The 25,356-nt window shown below is 43.3% G+C and overlaps 1 protein-coding gene across 2 annotated transcripts in view; it reads left to right on the plus strand.

Moving 5' to 3' along the window:
• LOC309565117 (V-type proton ATPase subunit S1-like protein) overlaps nt 1-25,356 on the plus strand; it is a 67,807-nt gene that overhangs the window by 25,951 nt on the left and 16,500 nt on the right. Inside the window, exons 2-5 of one of the 2 annotated variants that reach the window (XM_082269897.1) lie at nt 9,589-9,635; nt 20,204-20,265; nt 20,471-20,712; nt 24,343-24,393. In XM_082269897.1, coding sequence (XP_082126023.1) covers nt 9,589-9,635; nt 20,204-20,265; nt 20,471-20,712; nt 24,343-24,393 — 402 coding nt within the window. The remainder of the gene's footprint in view (nt 1-9,588; nt 9,636-20,203; nt 20,266-20,470; nt 20,713-24,342; nt 24,394-25,356) is intronic. The other variant, XM_082269898.1, reaches the window with a different exon arrangement.

Here is a 25,356-nt window from a genome sequence, read left to right on the forward strand (position 1 = left end):
AAATGAAGCCTCTATCAAACACTGACTTTGAAAAGCACACCCATCAGCGTAAGCCCTAGGGCACCTAACTGTGCTTTTTTTTTAAATGTGCCTGTTTGCAATTTTTATTCTTACAGAGATTTTAACATTTTATATCCCTGCTGTGCAATATACAGTATGTATGATTATTTTATAGACTAATATGTAGATTCTCTCCTGTATTTGTTGGACCAGATTCTCTCTCTGACATCTAGCTTTATATTGTTGAATGAATGTTAAGAGGAAATGAGTTATAGCATTAGAATACATGTAAGCTTATAGTAGATCCGTCTTTGTTACAGATGCCTATATGTCTACTTTAACTAAATGTAAGCTCTTTATCAAATCTCCACTCTGAGGCCAATTCCAGTCATGTGAGCTGCATGACAAAAGCATCACCTACTATTGATTGTGGAATGCTATAGTCAAGCTGTATGCAAACCTAATCTCATAACTTTCTCTACACTCTGCCTCTGTTGTACTGTGCTCGTATTAGTTAGCAATGTTCTCAGCTATCACTGTGGGATACAAAATACCTCCCCACCTATCTTATGTAGATGGAGGGATTTCTGTAGTCCTGCCTTAGGGTGATAGCTCCTCTTTAGATACATTAGATTAGAGTGAGGGAGCATTTTCACCTTCAACACAGGAAGTTTTACAGGCAGAATTAATCAGACCGTGCGCACGACTGTCAAACTGGGTCCAGTGACTGTGCCTGTGCAGCCACTGCGTCCCAATAGACACGGAACACCTTTGTACAGGTGTACAGATAGATATCCCTAAGCGAATGAGGCGATAGAGTAATTATAGTGACTCCTTAATCAGTTCTATGGGCAACTATCCACATCAACATCCATAAATATACTATAGAACAATAAAAGTGGGGGGAGGACAAGGGGAGGCAAGGAATGACCTTCCCATATCTCTCTCCAAACAATTGGACATTGGAGGATGTGGAGTCACAAATTGATGAGCACTTCAACAAGAACTTATTTGGGTAAAAAAACAGATTTATTCATAATACAAAGGTAACATTTTCTCATAGAGAGAATGTTCATATAAAGGCAGAGGTTACATCAGCTTCAATACAAACTATGATTGCTTAGTTTGTTGGGAAACATATTTAGGCAGGCCAACACGTTTTGCGGAACATACTGTTCATCGTTTGGCTAAATTGTTTCTACAAACATTTCACATCATAGAAAACCTATCGTATTTGATTTTTGAGCCTGGACGGAATGCAGGTAACAGCACCATGCAGCAGCCAAAAATCCACTCGACAGTGTAGGAAACACTGGCAGGGATGGGTTTGATGTACACCGGACTGTGCCTAGGACAGCAGGATGGGTGAAGGTACCAATCAGGCTGGAAGTAGACAAGGGGCTGAAATTGTGCTCCCTACGATGAATAGCATCAGCGGGGCCTCAAATCTTGTCTAGATCCAGTAAGTGATCTTCCGGAACCAATATGGCTTCTGCCGCTCTGCCCGGGTCTCCCGTCCCATCGGGAGACCCGAGCGACCAGCCAGCGCGTCCGCCGGGTGGTCAGAGTCCCGAACGAAGCCAGGTTCGGCTTCGATCGGGTCTCCAATGAAGTAACCCGGAAGAGACGTCCCAAGGTCACTTCCGGTTTACTCGGCTGCCAATGGTGACAATTTCAAAAAAATTTATAGTAAACAAAAATGCAGATTTTGGTGTTTTGAATACTTTTAAGTGCAGTGGAGGGGTTTGGGGTCAGCAATAAAAGTGATCAGATTTTTTTTTTTTTTATAGGAACAGTGAAAAAAATAAAAAAATAAAATAAATAGGGGAAAAAAATGTAATTTTGTTCATTGACGGACACAGCTCCTGGTATTCATAACCATTGAGTTATACTGCTCCCTGCAGGAGTAGGACACTAGGCAGAAAATAATTCTGGCTACACCCATGGGCAGTCCCAGGGGGTAAATTCTCTCTCTCTGCTATAGCCACTTTTCTTCTGCCTAGTCAAGAGTAAGGACCTAGTTCCTTGTTGGGATCTTTGGTCCCAGGAATTTTTTCTTCTTTTTGGATAGATTTTTTTTCTTCTGGATTTTTCCTGTGAGATCTACAATCAACTGCCATTACTGGGTGACAGGCTGGATAATCTAGATCCAGTGGTCACCTCAGTCCGGCCAGTGAGCCCACGCAGACCTTAGCAAGGTCTCCTCACAAGGTCGCATACGACCGGGTCTCGGCCCAAGTCGCAAGCGTTCCTCCTGGCAGACAGCCCCCCCATTTCGATGGAGAGGGTTTCTGTCTGGAGCTGTGCCCGCCTGATTCCTGGTATGGTGAGTAGCTTTACCCCCTCTCCCCCTGGTGGGTTTTGGGGTGGATGTGGGCCCCTCCTTGGGACAGTCTAACCCCTTGGTTCTCCTCCTTCCCGCAGGCACCCCCTATGTTGAGTCTCTCACCTGCCCCCCCCTCCCCTCCACATACGCTGTGGCTGTTTGGGTGATCTGGCCACTGTTCCTGGGGTGGGGCAAGGCGCTTACTAGCGATGGGGGGGGGGGTGTGTGCCGCCGGCAACCGGCTGATCCACTGTGTGGGGGGGTTGTATCTGGTGGCGGCTCCTGCCACTGCCCCCCATCCTGCCTGAATCTGTCCCTGAGGCCTGATCTCCTTCCCGGGTCCCTGTATGCCTCATGATGCTGCGCAGGGCCGCCATTTTGCTGTAGCCTGTGTATTCCTATATTCAACGGCCATGTTTGTGTAGTCCGGTGGCCATTTTGCTGTGGTTTGCCATTGAAAATAGCAGCGGCCTTGACAGTGGAGCCCAGTGGGCGGCAATTTCGGTGGTGGGAGCCCCTCATCGCCTGGCACTGACTCCTGGAAGATTTTACTTCCTGAGCGCCGCATGTGTAGTGAATTATCCTGGTGGCTGCAGGCGCTTATTTCTGCGGGTGGTGAGTCTGGTGGAGTCCTCTCCCTCTCTGCTGAGGATCGCTTGGTGCTTGTGCTTGGCGACTGGGTGGGGCTGCCAGCGCAGTGGGGGTTGTCCCTTAGCAGTGCTTTACACCTTTTGTGGGGGTCCCCCTGGTGACTCATGGAGCATTTGGAGCACTTTTCCCCACCTGATCCCCTCTCTGGGGTTGCGGGTCCCTCCGGGTCCCAACCATCTATCCTTGCACTGACGGCAGTCCTGGAGTACCTTGTGTCCCGGGTGAAGTTGGCTTGCAGGCGATGGGCTAGCAAAAAGTGCCCTCCACCTTCCCCTGCATTATATGTCTCATCAGATCCTAAATCTGATTCAGCCGCTGCGGACACGGGTCACCCTGCTGGGTGGCAACCACGCGCCTGGAATCCTCAGATAGTGAGGATGATTCCTCCATGTCTGCAACCGCGCACGAAAAGGAGCTGTTGGATGTACTGATTGAATTTGTGCATGAGACCCTAAAGATGGAGGACGCAGCTGAAGCTGCGACAGAGGCGCAGGTACCTTTTGGCACTCACAAGCCATCCAGAGCGGCAAAGCTGTTTCCTTTCCATGCCTATTTTGACAAAACTGTCGCTAAAGAGTGGGGATGACCAAAGTGTCCCCGTGGAGTTCCTAAGCACTTTACTAGGCGTTACCCCTATGAGGAGTCTCTTCTTAAGAAGTGGCCTGTGCCACCCGTGGTGGACACTCCAGTTTCCAGAATAAACAAGGCAACCGTGATTCCAGTTGAAGAATCCCCGGGCCCTTAAGGATCCAACTGACCGGAAGGCAGAGACTGTGGCCCGCACAATACGTACACTCTGGCTGGTTCGGCAATGAGGCCGGTATTCACCATTGCCCTAGTGTTGCAAACTCTGACCGAGTGGGCTAAGCTCTTACGTCGTGACCTGGATGGGGAACAGCTCCCCCCTGGTCCAGGGGCTGCAGATTATCTGTGGTTCCCTTTTTGGATCTGGCTCTCCTGATGTCTCGCCTCTCTGTTTTGGCAGTGGTCCTTCGGCGTGTCTTTTTTCTCAAGTGCTGGTCTGCGGATCAGACTTCAAAAAAGGCCTTGACTGATCTTCCTTTCCAAGGAAATTGTCTGTTTGGAGCTACCCTGGATGACATCACTAAAGGTCTCACAGGGGGGAAAGATTAATTTTCTTCCACAGACTACTAAGGGCAAGGAACCTCATCGTAGATGTGGGCCTTCCTTCTCAGCTCATGAGTAGTTTTTTCATCCCTCAGGGTCGACTGACAAGAGCTCGAAGCCTTTCAGGGCCTCTTTAAGAGGATCCAAATGACCCTGGTCTGGCAAGCCAAGATTGGGCTTCTACAGACCCGTGGATAAGGCTCCTTCAGCATGAAGGTGCGCCCTCACCCCTATTGGGGGTGGGGGGATGTCTTCGCTGGTTACCGGATCCGTGGACTTCCCTGGTGTAAGATAAGTGGGTCCATAAAGTAATTCGGTCCGGCTACAAGATCGAGTTTCGCTCTTGTCCCCCGGCAAGGTTTTTTCCTTCCATCTTGCGCCTGTTCCCAGACCACTTACATGGACTTTTTGAGGCGGTACAAGACCTGTTCCTTCAAGGGGTGATTGTCCCGGTTCCAACTTCAGAACATTTTCAGGGTTTTTTACCCAAACCTGTTCACAGTCCACAGGAAGGAAGTCAAAGTGCGTCCAATCCTGGACCTCAAGGCGCTCAGCTGCTTTGCGCGGGTAAAGAAGTTCAGAATGGAATCCCTACATCTATCGATATCCCAGCTGGGGCACGTCACTTCCGGAGACCGGAAGTTCCGTGTTTTACACGCTGTACTTCTACGGGGACCCCTCAGTCCTATTTTGAACTGTACACCTGCATTTTCTTACTCATATGTAAGTTATTTATATTTCTTATTAAACTACTACTTTTACTTACTACACTTTGGAGACCCTTATCTGTTATTTCATAAGCTGAGCATTATCTGCTGCGGAGTTATCCCTCTACTAGGATTGCCTCTTACGTATTTTTATTGATCCAAGCTGATTACCATCCGCATTCATTTCTATATATTAAGGTGAGCGGCCATTGCACTTGATGCTGGATAGTGGTTTGCTGTGATTCTACACTGGTGACACCTTCAACTTTTGACATTATTATTCACATGATGTTTTTTAAAAAAAATAACTATTTTTTTCTCCATTTTTTTACACAAGTTTGATTCAGATTATATGGACATCTGAATTGTGCTATTTACTCTATATAACTATTATTTTTAGGATTTTACCTTTTACTTCTCTGTATGGTACATCACATGTGGGATTACTTTATCACCTTTGTTATTTTTTAGCATGATTTGCACCTATTTATATATTATCATGTTTTTATTTATCTGACTTTTACACTATTATTGCATTTTATGTTGTTTTCTGATTTTTTAAAATATTGCAACGACCGCCAGAGTCTTTGCAAAAAAAATATACTGTATATATGATTGGGGGTTGTAAGTAATTTTCTAGCAAAAAATACTGATTTTAACTTGTAAACAACATGAGTCAGAAATAGGCTTGGTCCTTAAGTAGTTACATTTTTTATGAACTGTGTACAATTACACTTCTGTTACTAGTCCAGAACTTATAGTTGCTGGGGACATACTGTAGGTGTGAGTACTTAGCTGGCTCCTGGGCTCACCTCAGACAATGCTTATACTTTAGGAGGGTTTCAGCATCAAGTAATCAAATACAGGGGCTCCATCTTAATATAAAATAAATATGCACACAATTAAAAAGGAAAAAAAATCTATGGTACAACTTTGTGTGTACTACAGCCAAAAGTTCTATTTTCTGGAAAAATAAGAAAGGTGCACAGCAGGGGTGTACAACCAGTGGCCTGCAGAAACCTCTACTGTGGCCTGCGAAAGATAAAAGGTCAGTTTATTAACCACTTCTGGACCGGAAGAATTTACCCGCTTAATGGCCAGGCCATTTTTTTGTGATACGCCACTGCATTATTTTAACTGACAGCTGTGCGGTAGTGCCACGCTGTACCCTAATAAAATTGATGTATTCTTTTCCCACAAATAGAGCTTTTTTTGGTGGTATTTGATCACCTGTGCGATTTTTATTTTTTGCGCTATAAACAAAAAAAGCGACAATTCTGAAAAAAAAACAAAATTTTTTACTTTCTGCTATAAAACATTCCCAATAAAAAAATAAAATAAAATTAAAAATCAAATGTTTTCATCATTTTTGGCCAATTTGTATTCTGCTACATATTTTTGGTAAGAAAAAATCCCAATAAGTGTATATTGATTGGTTTGCGCAAAAGTTATCGCGTGTACAAACTAGGGGAAAGATTTGTCATTTTTATTTATTTATTTATTTTTTACTAGTATTGGCAGCGATCAGCGATTTTTAGCGGGACTGCGACATTGCAGCAGACAGATCGGACACCTAACTGACATTTTTGACACTTTTGGGGGGACCAGTGACATTACTACAGTAATCAGTGCTTAAAATATGCACTGTTACTGTAATAATGGCACTGGTAGGGAAGGGGTTAACACCAGGAGCGATCAAAGGGTTAAATGTGTCCCTAGGGGGTGTTTTCTAACTATGGGGGGGATGGGCTTGCTGAACGAACACAAAGACCTGTGTTCCTAAATAAAAGGAACACAGGATCCCTGTGTTCATAACTGACAGAAGAGCAGTCTGCCGTGTTTACAATGGCAGACCGCCGTTCTGTCTCCACGGGGAGCGATTGCGGGTGCCTGGAAGCAATTGCTGCAGCCGGACCCGCTGATCAGCTTCCCCTGGTCTGCAAGTGGTTAAACATCACACTTTAGCAATGGGCATATTATGTGTTAAACATCATAGTTTGGCAATGGGCATATATGAACACTTTTAGAAAAAAGGATTATTAGGCTGCTTTCACACTGATCCACGGGTGCAGTGCAGTGCACCTGTAGCTTTCCAGTGGGTTAGCTGCCCTGACCCATAGACTTCTATTATATCCTGTGGGTTTGGTGTACTTTCAGACAGTTCCACCCCTGCAAGGTATAATAAAAGTTAATGGGAAAGCGCAAATAACCCACAGGAAAGCCACAGGGGCACTACGTTGCAGCTGCGGTGCGTGTAAATGGCGTCACTATAAAAGCAGCCTTACAGAGGGTTCAGGACAGTAACTCTTATTTATGTTTGCGGTTTGGGGGGAGGTAAAACCCTCATAGTTGAGATGACGACCCCGTCCCATGCTGCAGGGGGCCTCTGAGGCCTCCCTGTCACTTTCTATTTTACACTTTGACAGGAGGGACGGCAGGGGCTGATCTCCATTTTCCTCTTGCAACTGCTGAAAGCTGGCTTCTATTCCTCTTCCTTCTGTTGACATTGAGCAGCTGCAGGAGGAAAAAGTTCATTATGCTATACAAAATTTACATTTCTGAACCATTTTATTTCATTGTGGACTGCGATCGATTACCATTAGGTAATAAACATGTGTGGTAGAGTCAGGGCTGCTGATAGAAATCACGGGGCCCCATACAGCCTACCTGAAAGAGCCCCCCTCCTCTGAAAATATCACATTTTTATATTTTTACTAAAATGCAACGCCATGATGCTAGCAGCTAGACCTTGCAGCCATGACAGAAGTTATACCCCCATTGAACAAGACCCATCCAAGTGAATAGCAGCTAAAAGGCAATATCTGCACCCCACAGTGAGCAATAGGTACCCCCTGCTTACCATCCTGAAATAACCCACCTGTGTGCCATCAGCAGCTGCTGGCAGGAGAGGAGAGCAGGGAAAATGGCAGAACTGCAGGGGCAAGGGCACACTGGCGTCCCAGACAGCAGGGGGAAGGGGGCACCAATATTAGAACCAATCCCCCTGCAATACAGCCGGAGGAAGAAAAGAAAAGTAGAAGCCGGCAACACTGCACAATAGTCACAAATATCAGCAATGTATCAGTACTGCTGGCTCTCCTGTTTGACAGGTGCCTGGGCCCCCCTTTTGAACTGATGAGGCCTGGGTCCAGTATAGGAGGGCTGGCTGTACTGCCTTATCAGGGGCCCTGGGTAGAGTTGATGTTGAGCTTTCGCTGCTTCCTTTACCTGAATATCACCAGATTGTACATTGGTTTATTTGGGGGATGACAACTTTTTCCAGACCTCATTGTAAGTCTCAGCTTTCTATGAACCTTTATATACATACAAATCTCCCAATCCACCACATCCCAAAGGTGCTCTATTTGATTGGGATCTGGTGACTGTGGAGGCCATTAGAGTACAGTGAACTCATGGTTCTGTTTAAGAAACCAGTGGTGAGATGATTTGAGCTTTGTGACATGGTGCATTATCCTGCTGGAAGGAGCCATCAGAAGATGGGTACACTGTAGTCATAAAGGGATGGACATGGTCAGCAACAATACTCAGGTAGGACGTGGCGTTTAAACGATGCTCAATTGGTACTAAGGGGCCCAAAGTGTGCCAATAAAATATCCCCCACACCATTACGCCACCACTACAAGATAGAACCGTTGATACAAGGCAGGATGGATCCATGCTTTCATGTTGTTTATGCCAAATTCTGACCCTACCATCTGAATGTTGCAGTTGAAATCGAGATTCATCAGACCAGGCAACATTTTTCCAATCTTCTATTGTCCAATTTTGGTAAACCTGTTTAAATTGTTGCCTTAGTTTACTGTTTTTAGCTGATAGGAGTGGCACCCGGCATGGTCTTCTGCTACTGTAGCCCATCTGTTTCAAGATGAGATATGTTGTGCATTCAGAGATGGTATTCTGCATACCTTGGTTGTAATGAGTGGTTGTTATGAGGTACTGTACTTCATCTCGAGCCAGTCTGTCCATTCTCCTCTGACCTCTGACATCAACAAGGCATTTTCTCTTTTTCTGACCATTCTCAGTAAACCCTAGAGATGGTTGTGCATGAAAATCCCAGTAGATCAGCAGTTTTTGAAATACTCAGACCAGCCTGTCTGGCACCAACAACCATGCCATGTTCAAAGTCACTTAGATCCCCTTTCTTCCCCATTCTGATGCTAGGTTTAAACTTCAGCAAGTTGTCTTCGCCACATCTAGATGCCTAAATGCATTGAGTCGCTGCCATTTGATTGGCTGATTAGCAATTTGTGTTACCAAGCAATTGAACAGGTGTACCTAATAAAGTGGCCAATGAGTGTATGTAAGCTGGGTGATGCTCAGAGCTCTCTCTCTCTCTGCTGTCTGAGCTGCTGCTGTGTGAAAAGGCTGAGTACTGACAGAACACTGAAAAGCTACACATGCTGCCTATTTGGTAATTACTGGCTTATATATACGCAGATGTCTTGTTTGTTTTATGCTTTAGACTTGGTATACAAATCCCTCTTTAATTCAAATGGTGGTTTCTGCCTTGTTGGGTAAAAGTGCATGGTTTAAAGCTGCCAATACCAGTTCAGCCCGTCCCTTTACATTTGTCAGAATGTGTGTTTTAAACAAGTGTCTTTAAAATCAGGGTTTATTGGATCAAAGTAAAACAAACAAGTAAAGGGGGCTAAAGATCAGAAGCTGAAACTTCTCTATACCCTGATCACTCATTAGGCAGCACATAATATATACAGTATATTTGTGATTGTATATATATATTTTTTTTTTTGACAGGTATAATTTACAGTCAACTTCAGGTGAAGAATTATCTTGGCGTTATGGTAAGTGTAATATGTAGAGATATCCCATACATTCAGACTAGTCTAGTGTTTTGTTTGTAAAATATTTTGGCAAATGCTTCATATTATGAGTGTATGTAGCCTACCCTAATTAATTGTATTGAGGGAAAACTATCACCACCATATGAACTTCATACGTTGCAAGGATTTTAGCAAACCTTCATTATCACTATATGAGCTGGAGCCTGTTCAGACTAGGATCCAAACCCTAGAAAGCTGTCACCTGTACAGGCCAATCATCTGTGGCTGGGACATTTCCTGTCCAGTACCTGCACTTATACAAAAGGCGTGTATACTTTTGGCTGTAGGGCTGAGAATTCCTTGGTTGCTTATGATTGGTCCAGTATAGTGACAGCTTCCCAGCGGGTTCCCTCAGGTAGGTTCAGATTAGGGTCCACGCCCAAGCTCATCTCTAAATAAAAAAAACAAACAAAAAAGAACAAAAACCTGCAGTGCCTTCAACCGTTAAACAAGAATGTTTCCAACCAACATTCTAAATCAGGGGTACCTGTAAGGAAACTTTTAGTTCATGTCGATGGACAATCTAGTCAAATTCTACATTTACCTTTTGAATACATGCAGCTGTGTTTAAAGGGAAATGTAACTATTGATAAGAATTGCTGCATGCTTTCCCCCTAGTTCAAGCACACCTTAAAATACAGCTCTGATGAAGGGGGAACACCCCGAAACGCGTAAGAGTTTTTTTGGAGGTCTACATCCTTCCACGGCCTGCGGCAGCTGAGGATGCCCAGTAGAGACCCCTGGTGGTCCCTCGTTGTTTATTGCCCGTGTTTCATAATCGTTTTGTGAGTATAATATGTATACATGTCTATTACAATAAATTGTTTTAAAGATAATGCGCTAGGCTGGTGCGCCCTCTGTCCATTTCTCTTTTCTAGTATCTGCTTTGGGTTACCACGACCCGTTGAGAGTGCCAGCACAGCCTGAATTTACTACAATTCGACCTGAATTGCATTTTCAGGATACCAGCCGCAAGGTCACCTCTCAAGCGCAGGAGTCTTTTGCTCTTTGTACACCTTAAAATACATGCTGTGTCCAAAGTATTAAAACACAATCTTTGAACAATCTTTGAACTGACATGCGTACTGCTTAAAGTGGAAATAAACCCTGTGTAGGCACATTGAAAATCTCCCAACCTGTGCTGTCCCTTTAGAGCTCCTTGCCGCGGTCCATGACACCCGTGCACATGAGTGATGTACTTGCAGAGCAGGCCGGTCAGAAGGTCGGAGGATGCGAACGTGGAAGGAAGATTGGGTGAAGAGGGAAGCCCTGGCAGTGGTGACAACTCGCCGCTGGAGGTCTTCGTTCTAAGGTAAGCATTTCATAAAGTGCTAGTATGCGATGCTATGAGAAGTATTGCCAAAAAACCTTCTCTTGTGGGTCACAGGAGGGGCTTTGGAAGGATTCTGACAAGCCATCTGTGGCTGGCCCCTCTTCAGCCTGGCACTCCAGTAAGTACTGGAGGAGCAGAGCAGAGAGCAGCAACTGACAGTCACCACTCTCCGCTCTGAGCAGACCAAGAAGTGAGCAATCATCGGTCATGTGATCATTCAGTTCTCTGGCTTAGAGCTGATGTGGAACAGCTGCAGCATCTCACCAGTGCTGCAGGATTGAAGTACACTTTTCCTTTAATTTCAAAGGGAAAACATCTATCAACATGAGCTCTTACAGGGCAAGCCTCTTCAATAGGCAGTGAGCCAGTCATACAAGCAGGAAATAACACTTTCACTGGGAGTTTTGTGCACATACATTGTATGGAACACCTCCAGTGCTCCACATTGCAGGAAAGCCACATTATTTAATTTTTTTTTTTTTTTACATTTTATCACAGCAGCTGCATCACAGATGGTAACTGAAAAGTATTTTTGATTAAATTAAATTGCAAAAATGTATTATATCACTTTTTTTTTTTTTAACTGAAAGTGGAATTTTACTTTAAATATGTGTTTTACAAAGAATAACATATTGCTGCAGATTCCTTATAAAAATACAATTCTAAAAAATGCATAAGCATAATGTTTACAGTAAGTATTATCTGAACGGTATAAAACAAAAGATAGGGGCCAACACAGCCAGCAGGAGAGGAAACATGCTGGGTGCTGCAAGTGGCATACTGGAAGTGGCATGATAGAGCTTCCGCCCCCGTTCACATTAGGTCACTCCGACTTAGGGAGCGACCTGTGAAGTCGCGTGCACCGTGACTTCAGCGCGAATTGCACGGACTTCATAAAATGAATGTCTATGCAAGTCGCCTCCAGGTCGCCCCGAAGTAGTACAGGACCCTTTTTTCTAAGTTGGAGCGACTTGTGTCGCTCCTATTAGAACCGGTCCTGTACTACGTAATAGTGTGAACCGGCTCTAGGACGCAGACTCTTGCCTAATTTTTTTTTCTTTTTCTTTTTCTTTTCGTGTCCAATTTTATTAAAAGAAAGTTCAACAAAACACAATCAATGCATTAGTTTCCCTCACAGGGTTTTTCCAGCAGTTCACTTCCATCTAAAGAAATACTCATTCAGCCTCCTAGCTTACACATGCAGCGTTGCTGCTCTGGCCTTGTTTGTCCTACAGACACTAACTTTGTCCATACCTGGCAGCCCTTTGCTGCTCTGGCTCCCACCTGATCCCCTGATGACGTCAGCACGGCTGACGAAACGTGCGCCGGGAACGTGAGACCGTAGAGTTCCGGTTTGGTGGAACGCAGGAGCGGAGCAGCGTCCCATCCACCAGATCCTGAGCGTTGTATTATTGGAATGAAGGCTTATCTTATTTCGGAATGGAGTAAGTGCAATTTATACTAATAAATCCCGAATATTAGACATACTACACCATTGGAGTTTTCCTTTCTATTTTCTATATATATGGTACCATTGATCCCTGGAGTCTCTTATAATAGTGGAGGTTGTTTACCAATGAGGATATTGCAAGGATAGCTTGGAAATCCATGTGGAGATCAAACGCTGTTTGAGACCCCCTATAATCAAGGGGTCAACCAGCTCTGGTAAGGAGTACCTATTCTAAAGCACTGGGTGGATACACTGGTGGAGGTCCCTCACATCTAGTCCAAGATATTCGGTTCTGCTGAAAGATCCTTCTTGCACCGAGCACTTTAAGGACCAACTTATTTATTCACCTACATAAGGACATTTAACTATTTATTTATTACCAATTTGGATTGTTATGCACATAAGCACATTATTGCGTTTTGTGAGTGTTTGAGCGCAGTATTTCTTTTGTTTTATATTCATAAAATGAATGTCTATGCAAGTCGCCTCCAGGTCGCCCCGAAGTAGTACAGGACCCTTTTTTCTAAGTCGGAGCGACTTGTGTCGCTCCTATTAGAACCGGTCCTGTACTACGTAATAGTGTGAACCGGCTCTAGGACGCAGACTCTTGCCTAATTTTTTTTTCTTTTTCTTTTCGTGTCCAATTTTATTAAAAGAAAGTTCAACAAAACACAATCAATGCATTGGTTTCCCTCACAGGGTTTTTCCAGCAGTTCACTTCCATCTAAAGAAATACTCAATCAGCCTCCTAGCTTACACATGCAGCGTTGCTGCTCTGGCCTTGTTTGTCCTACAGACACTAACTTTGTCCATACCTGGCAGCCCTTTGCTGCTCTGACTCCCACCTGCTTTCTAGGTGGAGCCCTTCTGACTCCTTGTCAGAAACCTCCTGTCAGGACCTGGATAACCTGCTGGTGTCACTGTGGTTCCCAGCAGGCAGCAGATCTGAAGAACTAGGGTCCACCTGGTGCTGGCTGCTGGAAGGGTATATAACCCCTTCCTTAACTTTTCATTAATGTTTCAGTTTTTTTCCTGTTAGCCATTTATCTGCTTGCTGATTATCCTGATCTCTGCATGATCCTGTATTTTGCATCTACTGTAGTTCCCTGTATCCTGTTACTTTATCTCTGCTCCCCTTGCTCCCAGTCCCAGTCCTGTTCATGCCTTGTTATGTCATCTTCTCTCCATTTGTATATAGTGTATTATAGTTAGGTTGTTAGTTTGGTTTTGCTTCATTGTCACGTTTATTTTACACTTTTGCTTTTCTTATTGTTTTTGGATGTTGGATTGGTGTTCTGTGCATTAATAACCTTAATTTTAATCATACTCAGTCTGATTGCAATTTCCTAAGTACAGCTACTTTGAACACAAGTACTTCCCACACTTCCTCTGTCTGTCGGGGTGGAGCCCAGAACCATAGTCAGGTCTCTACTAAAAGCCTAGCACCCTTGTCCAATTAGTGTGATGGTTGTTTCCAAAACCTGATCCCAGGATTGGAGACTTCATCGAAACGCTAGACTCTACAAAGTCTCTGAACTCCAGGTCCCAACCGGGTTTATCAGTTACTAGAGAAATTTGAAAAACATTTTCTTCTGCGTGCGCACCCTGAAGCCCCTCAACCTGCCTTAATGCAAATCCTTGGTGATACAAAACCCTTTTAACACCGTGGCAGGATCCCTCTAGAAACTGAAAATCACTGTAGTAGGACCTGCTACTCCAGTGATCTCCACTAGCTTCCAAATCCCATGTCAAGGAGTCGCCCTGCTGCATTCTGAACACAAGATGTTGGATGCTTGGCATATGCACCATTCAGAGTTTGAACATTGAGAAAATCCAAAGCATTCCCTGACTGGACAAGGTGTAGAGGCAGGATGGTGATGTCACACTCTCCACCTCAGGGCTATTGGCAACATTTAAATAACTACATTTTCTTAAGACCACTTAAGCCCCGGAAGATTTTACCCCCTTCCTGACCAGGGCCTATTTTGCGATTCGCACTGCGTGATTTTAACGGACAATTGCGCGGTTGAGCGACGCTGTACCCAAATGAAATTGATGTCTTTTTTTTTTCCCACAAACAGAGCTTTCTTTTGGTGGTATTTGATCACCTGTGCGATTTTTTGATCATGCGCTATAAACAAAAAAAGAGCGTCAATTTTGCAAAAATAACAATATTTTTCAAATTTTTTTATATGAAATCCCCCCCCCAAAAAAATGTAAAAATCAAGATTTTTTAACATTTTCGGCCAATTTGTTTTATGCTACATATGTTTGGTAAAAAAAATCGCAAAAAGCATATTTTGATTGGTTTGCGCAAAAGTTATCGCATTTACTAACAAAGGGAAAGATTTTTTCCATTTTTGTTGTTTTTTTTTTAACGCGTAATGGCGGCGATCTGCGATTTTTTTTGCGGTACTGCGACATTGCGGCGGACAGATCGGACCCTTGACTGACATTTCTGACACTTTTGGGGTTACCAGTGAAATTTCTACAGTAATCAGTGCTATACATATGCACTGTTACTGTAAAATGACACTGGCAGTGAAGGGGTTAACTTTTTTTGAGAGGGAGGGGTTATGTGTGTCCCTAGGGGCGGGATTCTAACTGTGATTGGCTGTGGCTTGAGGTGTCGGAACAGTGATCAACGGTCTAACATAGTAGAACCGTATGATCACTATTCCTACACAGGGGAGAATGACAGGCGGCTTGTTTACATCAGCCGCCTGCCTTTCTCCCTCTGCACTGACGATCGCCGAGTGACCGCGCGGAAGCGGGAGCGCGCGCTCGCTCCCTAGACCCTCACAGGCTACAGGCTAGTGACGTAGTACTACGTCGATCTGCCTGTGAGGGGCTGACTGCTGACGTAAATAGTCGTGCGGCAGTCGGCAAGTGGTTAAAGCTGCAATTAAACAAATGAAACGTGTTGTTACTTGCAATGCTGTAAATACCTGAATTTGACTTAAAATTCTTTGTACAGCAGCACTTATATAGGAAGTGGGATGGGGCAACACAAAGGGCCAATCAGGTGTTCTTCATTCACATGTGCACACAGGAGAGAACAAAAAAAGATGACCCATCCTATTAGTTTGTTCTTACTCCTACACTGTTCAATTACAGGTGCGGAGTGTGTGTGTAAGGGAGTTGACTCTGCTGTGTTAATCTCTGAATTGCATTGGAAGAAATACAAATTCTTTGGAAGGTAAACAGTTCCCATATATTTATTTCAATGGTTTATATAAATGTTTGCCTGGAGGCGAACAAACTGTGTTGCTTCACTGCAGCGGAAAAACATGGCATGGCTGTGTAAATCTCAGAACTGGATGAAAACAAATGTAGCACTACTCCCAAGGGAGCTGCTGAAGATGGGTTCCCCTGGGTTATTATTAGCAACAGTAGAACATTCAGACATGTTTCCAAGTGATTTCTACCTCAGACAAGGACCAGTCCAGTTTCTTTGGTTTTTATGTTTTGGTGGAGGGGTTTTTTGATCTCTATGATCCTGTGTGTAGTCGGGTTTGCCGTCGTCCCTGGTTAAAGTTTTGTGGGTTGTTGGTACCTCAGGCCAAATAAAAGGGTGGGACTTTGGAGGCAGGTAAGGTTTGTCACGAAAAAAGTACAAGTAAAATAAATGGTAATAATGAAGTGGTATTTAATACTTAAAACACATGTACAGTTGAGTACATTACGTGGTTGGGTTATAGACCCTTGTGATAGTGTGTAGTAGATAGAAAATTCATGACACGTGGTTAATGGTGACTTTAAAGGTTATATCTCTGTCATTCCATGCTGTTTAAGCTTGGGTTTCCAGATCAGAGATGTCTCCTATGTTCCTACGCGTTTCGGCCCCTATGGAGCCTTTTTCAAGGTTAACAGTCACCATTTCTGTGGGTTAAATACAGATATGGTGTTAGATATTATTATTTCCACCACTTGATTTAATTGTGGTGGGTAATTTGTGGGTTAATACATACATATTTTCTCTTTAAATCCTTGTATGCTGGGGTAGCTCCCTTTCTTAGCACAGCGAGAACCTATGCGATTTCCTGAAAAATTGTGTAAGATTCAATTTCAAGATTCCTTTCAAATTCAGTCACTTAAAAGTATACTATATGTTGGACTTACATACAGCAGTGTACAAGGTTAGGGGTGGGTCATATAGATCTCCCCCAATGGATATTTGGGTTCGGTATATAGCAGACCGGTCCCTTTCATAAATATTCTTTGCCTTTAAGTTGTACTGATCTATGTGAGAGGGATATTTGCGCAATTGAAATACAGATTGGAAAGAGATTTACGGGGTTAATTTCAGGAGAGGTGGTGTGGATACCTTAGGTCTTGATTTCAGGCGATTATTCATACAGCAATTTGTGGGGTTCCCTCGAGGTGGGTGTTTACCGCCAGATCGCACTTAATTGAGAAATCCCTGGTTACTAGGTATGTTTGTTTTGCTTCACAGTATATACAAGTTATTTCAAGGAGGTGTTTGAAAAACGTACATTTTAATCAGTCTCTCCGCTCTCAGTCCTCTCTCTTCCCCGTTCTGCAGGGGAATGAGATAGGCAGTGGTTCCCCGGCCATTTTGTCAGGCTCGCGCATGCGCCGTAGGCGCCGCACATCTGATGCCTGATCCTACACAGCTGGTGTGTATCTCTGGTGCGCCTGCGTCGGGTGGACGAGTGCGCTTCCAGGTTCCACCACTGGTGTTCACTGGCGCGGCCGCCGACACGGATGGGACACAGGGATTTCAGACTGAGGAGTCTGAGGAGCCGATGTTGGTGGCGGTTGGCTGTGCCTACAAGAATGTCCCTGGAGGGGGGGGATCCTCACAGGGGCTTACCGTGCCGGGTGTGCTATTTTTGGGAGGATTATCATACAGGGATTTTTACACATTGTTTTGTACATAGAGAGTAATGGTATATAAACAAATACATAATCGACATTCAATGTGCCATATAATCAAGTCTAATCTTAACAGCAGTATCATTCTGATCGGGATAAAGGCAGGAAGGGGGAAGGTTGGGGTGGTGTCTACATTGGACATGCGGATGGTGGTCCGTCAGAAAGTTTAAATAAGGCTTTAAAAACGGCTTTAAAAACAGGAGGATACATTCCTCTATTGCTGAATCTTTTGTTTTCTGCGATCACTGATTATCACCCACAGGGATGTAAACATCCGGGGTGTTTTAAAGGAAAAACATATTTTCTCTTGTCTTCAGAAGGAGTTTCCTTCATGATGTCAGTATGGTTTTGTTTTCCAAAGAAAAGTTTTGGTGCCGATCGTTCGACAAGTTTTTTTGTGAATGGATCTTTACGAGTGAATTATCAAGATAGTATTATGGGTAATGGTGTGTGAGCACCTGATATACCCATGATAACTCTTTGTATCACCTCTTGGTGGAGTGTTGTTAAGTGATATTTTTCTAGTGTGTATATGGGACAAGAGTTTTGGTGAATGGACTTTCTGAGATTTTTTTTATATATCTTTTAGTCTGTGGATATTTTTCTAATCCGTCTTCCCTGATGCGAAGCCTTCTAGAAAGGGGGCATAGCTCTCTGATTCGTTTAAGCCTGGAAACGTGGTTGCTTTGAGATGTTTAATCCATCTCATCTCCAGTTGAAGCAGGGTTTTATTCCAATCGCCCCCTCTTCCTGGGATATGGATCCGTTCTAGGGCCATAAAAGATATGTCTGGCATCTTGTAGACATGTTTATAGGCCACGTGTCGACCTAGCGGTAGATGGAAGTTGCACATTTTCATTGAATTAACGTGTTTATTTATTCTCTTCCCAAATTCTTGTCTTGTCTTGCCTATATAGAAGGCATTGCATTCGCATCTCATCATATATACAACGCCTCTTGTTCGACAATTGGCAAAATGTTTGGGTTTGAATGTTTCCCCGTTGGGTAGAGTCGTTCTAATGCATTTTCTTATGACTTTGCACTGATTGCATGATCCGCATTGGGTATGTGCCTTTGGTTTTGCATGGATCCTTGCGTGTTCCTTCTTTGAACTCGCTATGGACCAGTCCCTGTCTAACTGATCCAGCCTTTCTATATGTAATTGGGGGATGCTCGGTAACAAACTCCTTCACTGTGGGATCCTCTTTCAAGATTGTCCAATGTTTTTCCAAAATAGTTTTTATTTTTGTGTGCTCGTTGGTGTATCGCGAAATGATTCACGTTTTTTGGTCTTGTTGTTTTGGATCCTGGGATGGTTTTTTGAATAGTAATAGTAATAGTAATTTCTTTTGAATTCGCTTTGTTGTAAGCCTTCCTGAGTGAGGTTTTGGTGTAACCTCTTTCCATCAGTCTGGTGGTGAGAGCATCGGCTTCTTTTTTGAAGTCCTGTGTGTTGGTACAATTCCGCTTTATCCTCAGGTATTGACTGTAGGGTATTGCCTTTTTTAGTGGAGATGGGTGGAAGCTTGTGGCATGCAGGATTGAATTGCCTGCGGTTTCCTTTCTATATAGTGTGGTTTTTATTCGTCCATCTTGTTCTTTGTAAATCCATGTGCCGAGAAACGGTACTTTCTTGTCACTGTAGTTCAAGGTGAAATACATGTTGTATGTATTGTTATTTAACGCAACTTTCAGATTGTCTATCTGATTCTCTGGTCCAAACGATCAGAATGTCGTCTATATAGCGCTGCCATAGAAGGATGTTGTCTGCAAACTGTGCATTTTCTTCTTTAGTAAGGAAATCTTCTTCCCAGGCTCCTAAATATAAGTTGGCGTAGGATGGGGTTTTTATGTTTTATTAGGAACTAGGATAGGAGAAGGGATGAGTGGGATACTCCAACTAAACAAACTATGCATAATGAGCAGGGACGACTTGAATAAATGCTGGTTGACGCTAGTTAATGCTGAGTAACACTGAAATTGAGCTAGTCAAGGCTAGGGCGCTGGTTTCAGTCTGCCACTGCTGTGACGCAGCACTGAAGCAATTCTCTGATGTAATCTGTACTCTGAAGCAAACTGTACTGTACTGCTGAACAATGTCCAGGGCCTTTCCTGGCACCCCCTTTTGTTCCTAATCTTCAGGGTTTACTACACGGCACCCCCTTTACTGATACACTCCTTGTGTGAGCTAACTCCTTGATCCCCTGACTTCTCTGAAGTGGTCCCCTGGGCAGATCCCTTAGTACTCAATATACTGTTTTTACCATAGGCCACTGCCCAGCAGCTCCACTGGTCAGCACACTGGATCCTCTGCAGCCCAGCTCCACTCCTGATCCCTAGGCTGCCCGCCTGGACCACCTTCCCCACTCTGCAGGAGGAGAGACAGCCGTCCGCCTCCTTCTGGGACTTTGCTCCCACCAAAAGACACCCTGTCACATGCTCCCGCCCTATTTATGGCCAATCCTAGGATGCATTGCAGGAATGCCCTCCCACTGGAACTGACATAAAAGAGAGTGTGCCACTGGCTAGATTTCCTCCACTGTCCAATGAGCTCCCTCATTGGCTGCAGTGGGGACACTCCCTCAGACCCTGTGAATCACACCTGGACAGGCCAAACTAATTGATCAGCTCCCCTGATAAGCAGCAGGAGCAAAATAGATGCTTTTACCTAGCTCCTGTCTAGGAGGGTGCTACATCAATACAATTTTTTTGGCAGGTAAACTGTTTCAATTTATGTGACTCAATGGTGTATGCAGATGTTTGCCTGGAGTTCGGCTTTAAATAAGTTGTGGCAAATTGTCAAATTGATTACATTCGGTTTTAAAGTATCCTCTGTTGTCTTTTCAGGGTATCCTGACATCCACAACATGGAACAAGATTTTCAGTTGCGCCATGCAGGGCTGAAAAAGGTGGGCTGGTGTACTATATTTTCATATCTACAGATAGATAGATAGACTCATTTACATCAAGCATATCCCTTTTACATGTTTGGAGTTACATATTTTTGCTAGGGGAGCAGATTTTTTTTTTTGGGGGGGGGGGGAGGGGGGTGGATCAGCCGATATATTTCACGTTTGGCACCTGGCTGGTAATAAATATTATTTTATAATACAGGAATTATATTACAACATAATAAAAAAGGAGACAATGACCAAAGAAGTGAACTATGAAAATAACGTCCATGCCAGGAACACTGTCAATGTCACCATAGACGGCACCACTTGTGTTCTTTTTGGATTCAAGAGAATAATAATCAGATTCAAGAATCAGACGCAACTGGATTTGACAAATACGAACTTAAGCTTGTATGATTCTGTGGACATGGAGGACTCGAACTGTAATGAAGAAAATACCACGTAAGCAAGTATGAATTGTCCTTGAACTGATAACACAATGAAATTATACTTATTGTACTGAAATGCTCCTACTGTAAATTAAACATTCACTGCACATTCAGTGGTTTGATCGTTCACAGCCATCACATTCACCAAGGTTTAAACATGGTTAATGTTACCATAACCAGTACCAATGGTAAATTTCTCTTTTCAAACAATTTTATTGAAGCGTAATGAAAGGCAGACAAGACAATGTCGGTATGTAGAATTAGTACATATAGAGATTGAACATGTCACAGAAAAAATTCAAAGGAAGTATATAACAACCATGTAACAAGTAACATTAAGATTGAATAAAAGGTGGCCTTGTAGCCTCGTCAAACATATATAGAGGACGACCACAAGGTGCAGGAGTGGTCTAGGTCGCCATGTGGTAATGAAGTTTGAAGAATAACTGAGGAATGAGACCCAGCCATAATAGGTGACAAGAACAGGTACAGGAATGCCTGAGGCAATTAGGGGGGGAAAGGGGGGGGGAGGAAATCAGGGGGAGTGGAAGGGGCTGAGGAGGGGAGGGTATATCAGGTGCCTGGAGAGAGTCCCGAACCACCACTGGGGGCCCAGGTGGGTATGTAGGGCGAGGTAGTGAGGACCTTAGTTCAAGAAAGTACGGGGGAATCGTCCAAGCCTGGAGGCAGGCAATTGTCAATCCAGGGCCTCCAAAGTTTTTCATAAGGGGTCAGTTTGTCCAACAGTATCGCTTCCGTTTTAGCATGTATCATGGCTTGGGTGACTACCAATGGTAAATTTAATTGAATTCATCATAGTAAATGTACTTGTATTTAACAGAGGTCTATAACCATGTTCCTAAAACTTGGTTAAATTTTTGTGATTGAAATTACTCCAATCATGTTGGCACAAGGTGTTCCCAGCCACAAAGCATATAGTTTCATTTGTTCATTATATTATTGGTATATGGTATGTAAATATAAAATTAGATATTCGTGTATCATAAAGCAATAATAATAATGCCCCTTTCACACCAGTGGACCGATCGGGTCCATCTGTCAGTTTTGTAGGCGGACCCGATCAGGCAACCCATTGCTCTCTATGGAGTGGCGGATGTCAGCTGACATGTCTCCTCTGACACCCACCGGCATCCGACCTGCTAAAAACAGACTGATGGGGATCCTTTTGGATCGGATTGGATGACAGTTGGATGGAAACGGACAGTCAATCTGTTTCCATCCAACCGCCCCATAGAGAAGAGCTGGCTGTGTTCAGGTCCGCTCTGCATAGCGGAGCGGACACGGACCTGCCGTCCACCTGCTCAGCAGGGATCAGTGGACAGATCCCCTGCTAAGCAGGCGGATCCACTTGACTGATTCTGCTCTATCTGAAAGGGGCCAAAAGGTTAACTATGACAATTTTATAATAGATTTTATATTAAAAATTGCACCAATGGGCAGATAATAGAGTGTACTGTGTGTGATATTCAGTTCATAACATTTTATATTACCTTTTTAGTACTTTTGTAAATGCCACCTTTAGATTCCATTGTTGAAAGGTATTGAAAACCTTAGCACATAAACGGTTATTAAAGTACTTAACTGACTCAAAATCTAATATTTTTTTTATATACTGTATATACAATGAGGGGAATCTGGGGGAGCTGTGCATGGCAACCAATTGGCTTCTATATTTAGCTTGTTCGGGTAAGTTTTGAAAATGAAAGCTAGAAGCTGATTGGTTGCCATGCACAGCTGCTCCATCTTTTTTTTTTTAATGTATTTTTATTAATTTTGCAGTAGCAAACAAAGAAACACATAGAACAAAGACAACCAGGCATAATACAACACACATAACACAAAAGACCTCAGCACTAGGCCATCAGTATAAGTCTAGCTGCTTTATATTTGATAAATTCCCCAAAATGTATTCTGCTTTCACATGAACATACCTCTATGTGTGTTATAGAAAACCTACCTGTGTCATGCCTAAGGAGTGTTTTGCAGGATATATTTCCTTCCCGTGTCATGTGATTAAATCATATGTTCCCAGTTTGAGCTTCTGCAGTGACCCTTCCTCCTATGCTTCGGTATTTTAATGGTTTGGAAGCAAACCAGCCAGATTGTGTGACATGATTTTAGAAAACAATTTTATGATTCTTTCAAAATGTATTTTTTAAATTAAAGAGTTTCTTTGCATACACCGGAGGGGTCCTCTCAGAGTTATACTGTATCTAATAGCTAAGGCTTTTATTCTAGTGCTCTAAAGCCCCGTACACACGTACTGATCGTCGGCCGAACGATCGGCCGTCTTTTGTCCAGGGCTGTCGTGTCTGTTGAAAACTGCAACACAAATTTTGTCGGCCAACAACAGCCGACTGCAGAAGTGATGTCATGTGATGGTTAACTTTCCTTGTCTTTTTTCTTTTCTGAGCATGCCCAGTCTTGCTAATCTGCTGTCTGTCGGCCGAATTCTGTATTGACTGGCGAACAATCGGCCGTTCTGGTGTTGGCCAACAAAAATTTTAATGCCTGCACGACAGATTCTGTTCGACCAAAAATGCGCTGTCGGCTGTCGGAAGCATCATACTAACAAGCCTACAATCGGCCGATCGGTCGGTGGCCGAATATTTACGGCCGACAATCGGTACGTGTGTACGGGGCTTAACTTTTACTTTCACCTGGCTTAGGGGACACAACCTGCCCACTGAGCTCCTTTAATTTTCACATTGACAACTGCCATTTCTATCTAGACATTCATCTCTGATGAAATATTATTTCAGTGTGTTGAATACTTTTAACACAGTTAAAAAATGTCCTGGAAAGCATTGGTAGTCACTGATTGATTTTAGATAGACATTTGCCTGGATTCCTTTAAATAATGAACCTTCTAGGTTCTAATGCTGGCTATACAGGTAATGATTTTCAGGCAATTTCAACCATTTGCTATAGCGAGTGATTGAAATAATGTAGACAGCTAACCATTCATTCTATAATATGAATTTGTGATATGCTATAATGTTATAAAAACTCTGCTATTTAGAGTGTGTCCCTAATGGACTTTTTGCTGCACTTCACTGTGCTCCAGTATACTTTTTTTGTGTGTTTTTTACATAGCAACATAAAAGTCAAAAGTGCATCAAATGCATAAAAACACACCAAAAGTCAAGCATACCATAAAATAAATAAATCAACCATAAATTTAAGTACAGCAAACTGCGACAAAATGTGCATTAGGGAAAAGAACTACAAGGCAGTGATTTTATGGCCCTGTAGTGTGTCCAGCCTCACTGTGGTATGTAATGTAGGAGGGCATTGGTTTCCAATGCATGGCTGTAAATGTTTTGTTTTTACTTGGGATATGATGTCAACCACAAAAAATGATAATGGTTTTCGTTACTTATCAGCAAGAAATACACAACAACATAATTTTATTGTTAAACACATTTGCTTGGACCAACACGTTGGGTATGTTTATGAAGGAGATTCCATTATAATAATGTACCATGGACTTCATGAACAACAGCTGTTTTCTGACTTGGTGACTATCATCACAGTACCAGGCTATGTGGAAGGGGATAAAAATCATGGCTGGCATGAATACACTATGTATTAAAATGAATGTTTTCTTTCTGATTTCTAGACTTTCATTGACATTTCAAAAGGCAGCACGTATGAAAGGACTTACTTTAAGGTAGGTTTCCCAACACAATTTTAAATAGGAAAGGTAGAGAACAAAAAAAATATTGCTAAATAATAATAATAATAATTATATTAATTTTTATGTTGGTATAATACTTGAAATTTTCAATCATTGTGCATTGTGACTTATAAAAAACATACAAACATACACTGATAATTATGTTAACAATAATAATTTATTATAATTACCGTATTTTTCGCCGTATAAGACGCACCGGCGTATAAGACGCACCCAATTTTAAAGGAGGAAAATCTAGAAAAAAAAAAGATTCTGAACAGGCTGGGCACTGGTGAGTGTAGGGACCACAGTACCAAATAGGTACCCCTTCATTGAAATTAGGGGGGAAGTTGCTCTACAGAACCATGAGCTGGGAAGTGTGAGGTGACTAATCTATTAGAAGAGTTCAATCATGCAGAGACCACCAGAGGCAGAGAGACTTACCTAAGGTAACGGTTACAGGTAGAAGAAGAAGTGAAGAACACAGCGTGACACAGTGACATCCATCCCCGGCCCGTAGCTAGTTCTTCTCTTGACCGAGCGGTGAGCACAGGCGAACCAATCACGTTGTGAGTAGCAGCACAGCGAACCAATCAGGTGTGCAGGCACGCGTGATTGGTTAGCTGTGCAGCGGCTCACGGCGCCACCCGCTGCTGCTGCTCACCACGCTCGGCTCAGACAGTCACAGTCACAGTCAGTCAGTCTGAGTCAGGAGAACTAGGCGCTGCAGGCGCCCACTCGTTCAACTTCAGGGCAGCTAATGTTATTTATGACTGAGCGTATATTTTCAGCGAGGCGCCAGCGGGGCCGGGGTGGCAACAGCAAAATGTGTATTTGTCGTATAAGATGCACCAACTCCCCCCCCCCCCCCAATTTTGGGGAAGAAAAAGTGCGTCTTATAGGGCAAAAAATACGGTACTTACAATTTCTGATACTTTTGTTGTCATTGATGTGATA

This window comes from Pelophylax lessonae (genome assembly GCF_965119305.1).
Source record: "Pelophylax lessonae genome assembly, chromosome: 1".
NCBI classification, from domain to species: Eukaryota; Metazoa; Chordata; class Amphibia; order Anura; family Ranidae; genus Pelophylax; species Pelophylax lessonae.